This window comes from Nelumbo lutea, chromosome 1, assembly GCF_056320005.1.
Source record: "Nelumbo lutea isolate HS-2025 chromosome 1, American lotus-T2T, whole genome shotgun sequence".
Lineage (NCBI taxonomy): Eukaryota > Viridiplantae > Streptophyta > Magnoliopsida > Proteales > Nelumbonaceae > Nelumbo > Nelumbo lutea.
In genome coordinates, this window is record NC_142684.1 from 78,135,327 (window position 1) to 78,141,705 (window position 6,379).

The 6,379-nt window shown below is 38.1% G+C and overlaps 1 protein-coding gene across 5 annotated transcripts; it reads left to right on the forward strand.

Annotated features, from left to right (window-relative positions):
• The first annotated feature begins 1,272 nt into the window (after window positions 1-1,272).
• LOC148875539 (cysteine-rich receptor-like protein kinase 34) lies at window positions 1,273-5,411 on the forward strand. Of its 5 annotated transcripts, XM_088965359.1 has the most exons (8): window positions 1,506-1,890; window positions 1,995-2,336; window positions 2,718-2,834; window positions 3,113-3,234; window positions 3,415-3,625; window positions 3,791-4,028; window positions 4,247-4,397; window positions 4,830-5,411. In XM_088965359.1, the coding sequence occupies exons 1-8, from the start codon at window positions 1,716-1,718 to the stop codon at window positions 5,169-5,171; spliced, it is 1,698 nt and encodes a 565-aa protein (XP_088821485.1). In that variant the 5' UTR covers window positions 1,506-1,715; the 3' UTR covers window positions 5,172-5,411. The 5 variants fall into 5 exon arrangements, with proteins under 5 accessions (XP_088821483.1, XP_088821484.1, XP_088821485.1 ...); XM_088965357.1 differs by having other exon boundaries at window positions 1,273-2,336; XM_088965358.1 differs by having other exon boundaries at window positions 1,397-2,336; window positions 3,809-4,028.
• Window positions 5,412-6,379: the final 968 nt, after the last annotated feature.

Below are 6,379 nucleotides of genomic sequence, written 5' to 3' on the forward strand. Positions count from 1 at the left end.
ATAAGCTCCAAATTGAGAGGGGAGAATTGCAGAGGTTAAGAGGAAGATAGATCCTATGCATAGACGATGGGGAGAGAGGGATGGTGGATAGAATTTGGAAGAAGAGATATGGTCACATAATTGAAGGTGAGTTAATCTGGTTTTTCTATGAAGGCATAAAATGTGATTATTCCACGGTTGTGTTGATCGAGACAACTGACAATGGAATTGACATCGGTTTGGTAGACCAGGTGCAGGTTGATTGTTGGACTAGGAAAGGTGTAATGGACATGTTAGGGATTTCAATGGTGTTGCATTTTCCAGCGATGATTTTACTCCGCCGGCAAAACCCTTTCATTGAATTCAACCCTTGCCATTGTCGCCAATGAGTGCTTTTGGTTGAACTCAACCCTCTTTGGCATGTTTCCAAGAATCAGAATGATAAACAGTGCTGTGGTTGCTGCACAAAGCAAGGACTATCCAAGCTGATTTTTATGCCTCTTATGCCTTTCTGTATTTACCTCTTTAGCAGCGGTGAACAGGTTTTTGGGATTCAGGTTGGCCTTTCTCAAGCTGATTTTTGGAGTGCAAAGTTGTATTCTAGAGGCAGCTTTATGCCGAACTACAGAATATTGAGTGGAGGAAGCAACATACAGTGCCAGAGGAGTTGGCCTACGCAAAACTCTGGTTTGAGTAGTTAGATGTTCATGTCTGCTTGGCTTCCATTCTGATACATAGAACTATGCTCCTCCAACAAAGCAAGGTGAAAATATGAGAAGAATAGTTTTGATATTTTGTAATATATTTAAAGTTGCACATGACTTCGCATACTATCGATAACTAACGGAATACTAACGGATGAATCTAGATGTCTATTTCCAAGAGTTCATGTCGCAATTAAAATTCACGATACCTATATATCGCTATCCCATTTACCCTAAATATTATCATTAAAAAACTAAGAACGTCAAGATTCTTCAAAACGTGCCCACATCTGCATTTCCTTCAACCATCAAGCAAAAACAATCTTCTTCTGCAATTCCTTGTGTGGGGTAGATATTCGGGCTTGAAAAACAGAGGGCACATCTGCTGCGACCGTCGTCACAGCATTTCATTATCAACCTCCAATTAAGCATGGACACGCTGGCCTTTAATTCCATTGCTGTTTTTTTTTTTTTTTTAATTGGGGAGATGGTTGGAATCGGTCAGAGTATAGTCGAGCCAAGCATCAGCCGGCTCGAATTTGAACTCGACTCAGAAATACAAAGCTCGAAAGTGGATTCGAACGCAATCAAATTTCATGTTTCTGATTCGAATTCGACTCGAGTCGATACTCGCCAGTTAGTAGAGCTCCTCCCATGAAAACGTGGTTATGTTATCTGTTGCTCCTCCCCTGAAAAATTATCCTTGTTTGGATAAACAATATTAAACAACTCTCTTCTTTAATAATATTCTTTTTCCATATTTTCAGAATTTTCACTAAAATAGCACTAATAAAAAGATCGGAAGAGTTACTTGCCATAATCACTTCCCTAGGAGCTAAGCAATCCCAATGACGTGCGGAACAATAACCACTCAGCTACTGTTGCTCTGCTTGACCTGTTTCCATGTTTGTTTCTCCTCTGCCACTCCAACCTACGTCACTCAATATTGCCAAAACACAACCACTAATGAATTCTCTCCAAATAGCTCGTACCAAGTAAATCTCAATCTCGTCCTATCTTTTCTAACATCTAATGCTTCGTCCCCCAATGGATTTTACAACGCTACCGCCGGTCAGTCTAATAATACAGTTTACGGTCTCTTCCTCTGCAGAGGCGACGTCACTCGGGACGTCTGCCGGGAGTGCATCGAAACAGCAAGTCGGGAGATCATACGGAGATGTCCCAACGGTAGAGTGGCATATATATGGTATGATGAGTGTATGCTTCGATATTCCAACCAGTTAATTTTCTCCACTATAAACGAGGTGCCTGGGTTTTCGTTTTCTAATTCATCAGACGTACCGAACCCAGGTGAGTTTAGTAAGCTATTACGTCAGGTCGTCGACCGCCTTAGGAACCGGGTTGCGTTTGATCCTTCTCTGGGCAAGTTTTCAACGGAAGTGGATAATTTCACAAGCTCTCAAACGTTGTATAGCCTTGCGCAGTGCACTCCAGACTTGTCAGCAAACGATTGCAGCAGATGTCTTATAGGTTCTGTAGCTAACATCCCCATATGCTGCAATGGGAAGCAAGGAGGAAATTTTCTCAATCCGAGTTGTAGTTTGAGGTACGATATGTACCCTTTCTTTCGGGTAACAGCCGCTACAGAATTTCCTTCTACGACGACGACAACAACAACCAGCACCAGTAGCGGTAAATATTTTCTGTTGGAGAACTTGTAACTGGAAATCTCTGTAGATAGATTTCTTTTTTCAATTTATTGTATATCTGGGCCCAAGAAAAGAATTCAGTGCATATTAGGTGACTTGTTCTGATCAATTTTATATACTGATGCACCTTTCTCACATCTAGGATTACAAATTTCTAGTTTCTCAAATCAGAGGCCAGTGTCACTATTCCAATTTATATTAAGGGGGGTAGAAATGGTTCTAGTAGAAAGAAAGTAGATCTGGGTAATAGGAGCTTAGCTTAAACTTCATGTAATCTAGCCCAATTAGGGGGTTTCATTCTTGGGCCGAATTTGCAGGTTGGCTTGGTATGCCCATGTTTTGATGTAATCTGTTTATTTTGCAGGAAAGGAGAGAAATAAATCTCGATCTATTGTCCTTATCGTCGTTCCGTTAATTTCAATAACGGTGCTCCTCTGTGCCATCTTTTCATGGAGGAGAATGAAAGGAAGAAGGACGAGAGGTCGGTGAATAGCTCTTAACGTTCTGTTTTAGTTAAATGGTTCAAGCATCCATGAAATTGAGGAGATTAAAAACTTATTTTCCCATTGAATACTAATTTCATTTATATAGGATCTTGTAGATCACTAAACAAATATATACGTTTCAGAGGGATTTCTGCAAAATTTGGTTCCTGCAATTCATTCTGCTTGAGACTGCAATTCATTCTGCTTGAGATCTTTCTTTTTCAAATAGTATGTATGCATCTATGAACTTAACTTCGATTATTGTCCTGTGTAGCTGAGGACGAGGTTCAGATGGTAAATTCCTTGCAAATGGATTTTGAAACAGTTAAAGCTTCAACAAACAACTTTTCTGATGTTAACAAGCTTGGAGAAGGTGGATTTGGTGTTGTTTATAAGGTACCATGCTCTAACGTACCCATCTTAAAATGATGTAGGATTCCTGCCTTCACTAGGGCTGGAGGTGGGGGGAGGGGGGATGATGTAGGATTAAGGATTTATTTTACTTCTTGGGGTTGATTTTGAGTTATTATACATTGAATTACAAGCTTGACCTAGTTCATATTAACACTTCCACAGGGTAGACTCTTTGATGGACAAGAAATAGCTGTGAAGAGGCTGTCCAGAAACTCTGGACAAGGTGCAAAGGAATTCAAAAATGAAGCTGTGTTGTTAGCAAAGCTTCAACACAGAAACCTTGTTCGACTCTTAGGTTTCTGCCTGAATGGAGGAGAGAAGTTGCTCATCTATGAGTTTGTTTCGAATGGAAGCCTTGATCATTTTCTATTTGGTTTGGCCCTATTCTTCATCTGTTTATCTGAATTTTACTATATTCTTGCTATTCTGTATGTTAGACTGTGAAAGCTAGATTTGTAAAATATGGGAAGTTGTATATTGATCAGTCATCTTATACATTTTAACTGCAATTGTAATTTTCTGTTGGATGAATGTGTAGATCCAATAAAATGTGCAGATCTCACTTGGGAAAGGCGCTACGGAATTATAGTAGGGGTTGCTAGAGGTCTTCTTTATCTTCATGAAGATTCTCGACATAGAATTATTCATCGGGATCTCAAAGCTAGCAATGTTTTGCTTGATGAACAAATGAATCCAAAAATTTCAGACTTCGGCATGGCAAGGCTTTTTGTACCAGATCAAACTGAAGGAAATACGCATAGAGTGGTTGGAACATAGTAAGTTTGAGTTACAAGTTCTGTTTTAAGAGCTGAGTTCCAGTAAGTCACCAGACATTACAAAATCTCCACATACGTCCCTTAATATGTTAGGCTCCAACCAATTAGGGAACTACTCTTTGGGACAGTCTGACATACTGTATGAGCAATTTGGCATTTAAAAGTAAGCTTCTGCTATCCTTCAACCTGAGTACTTTTTTGCGTGTGATGATATGCAGTGGATATATGCCCCCAGAGTATGCAATGCGTGGACGCTTCTCAGTTAAGTCTGATGTATTTAGTTTTGGTGTCCTCCTCCTTGAGATTATTACTGGTAAGAGGAACAATGATTTCTATCAATCAGAGCAGACAGAATACTTCCTAAGCTATGTAAGTGTGTTTCAGTGTTTTCTAAATTCATAAGCTTGATTTAATTTGAGGTGCCAATTTAAGAAAGAAGAATAAGCACAAGGATATAATATTTTGCTATTAAATTCAAAAGAATTAAACAGATATGAAGTGTCATTTGCCATCTTTTAGATAACTTGAGAAGTAGGGGCTCTGATGAGGATTCTACCAGTAATCCTTTGGTTCCCAAGTAGATGAGACAATTCTAGAATCTAGAGTTGGTCACCTGGCTTCAAAAGTATAGTTTGGGCCGTGCGTATACTTTTATATTATTTCTTTATGGACTAACTGAAGATGAAAGGAAAATGGAAAGTAGTGGAGATGACAAAACATTATGCCAAAATTAATTGGGATAAAAAGTAATGTGGACATTGAATTGTAAATAATTCCAATATGTTTGACTAACTGTTGCAGGCATGGAGACGGTGGAAAGAAGGGTCAGTTTTAGAGTTGATTGATCCTACATTATGCGATCGCTATTCAAGGCATGAAGCGCTGAGATGCCTCCACATTGGGTTGCTATGTGTTCAAGAAAATTTAGCTGACCGACCCACCATGTCTTTGGTTATTCTTATGCTCAACAGCTACTCTGTTACACTTGCATTACCTTCAGCACCTCCATATTTCATTAGTGGCAGAGCCAAGACTATCGTTCCTGCAAGTAGTGAGTCACAAGGAACTGAATCTGATCAATCTGCAAGCAAGGTGTTACTGCAATCTATAAATATGTCATTGACAGAGGTATACCCCCGCTAGTTTTAGGGGAGAAGCTTATATATCATAAAAGGTGGGTTTTTAAGTAGTTTTGCTCAACCTTACCCAGAGACAAATTAGGCAGGATACCTTGGTGTCAATTTCAACAGATATGTAGTTTAATCTAGTTCAAATTTCCACTGGTTCACTGATGTAAAATATAAAGTCACCAGGAATAATTCTTGTGCTTTTGCAATTACAGCAGATTGTCAAGCAGTTAATCTACCTTAGACTTTTCCTAGTTATGAAAAAGCTTTATTTTAAACAAGAAAGAAGGAAAGAGGACCTTAGAACTTCATGCAAGGCATGCATGGAAGGTTGAACTGTTTTACTTGTCGAATTGAAGGATGTAAAATATATATTTTTTAGCAGACGTTCAAACTTAAAACATGTTACATTTTGTTTAGTTTGTTTTCTTCACATCAATGGATTTAACAAACTAAAACTGGACATCCTTCTCTCCCACCATGAATTCTGATTGTCCAGATAAGGCCATTTGTATTTCTCTTGTTTGTTATTCACTGAACTTCCATAATATTGTAGGCATCTTGAGGGTGACAAAGAATAAGGGTGTATTTTTGTACCAATAGCTATTTAAACAGAGTCAAAGGAGCTGCATTGTAATTATCTTTTAAAAATTTAACTTGTTGAAGTTTACAAAAATCAAGTAACCAATAAAAAAAAAAAAACAGTTAAGATGCAAAATGCAATGGTATAAGGTCCGCAAAGTAATAGTTCTTTTGCTATCATTTTCATAGAAGGCACTCATCATCATCAAGAGAATTCATCATAATTTGTAGTAACCAATTCAACATTGTTTCAGCATATGTAGAATCATCTGCAGTTACATGTGCTTTAATCAGCATACATATTGTCTAAATTATAAACTTTGTAGTTTTCCTGATTCTGCAATGCCAAGTCAAGCTTCAACTAGAAGTGAATGAATCTATAATGCTGATCAATATGTTTCCTACTGTATAAGGTCTCTTGGGCCTGTTCCCGAGAATTTTCCAAATTTCAGAAACAGATCAATTTCTTAGATAAAAAACTTTGGTGCGAGGCTGTGAGCTGAAGATTTTGTCATCTTTCTTTGAGTTCTCCCCACACTGTATTATTAATTGTTTAGTTAGATAATAGGCCATTGTTTTTTTTTTTTTTTTTTCTTCTAGGCTTTCATAACTTGATCTAAATTTTACTGTCACCATTTTTCA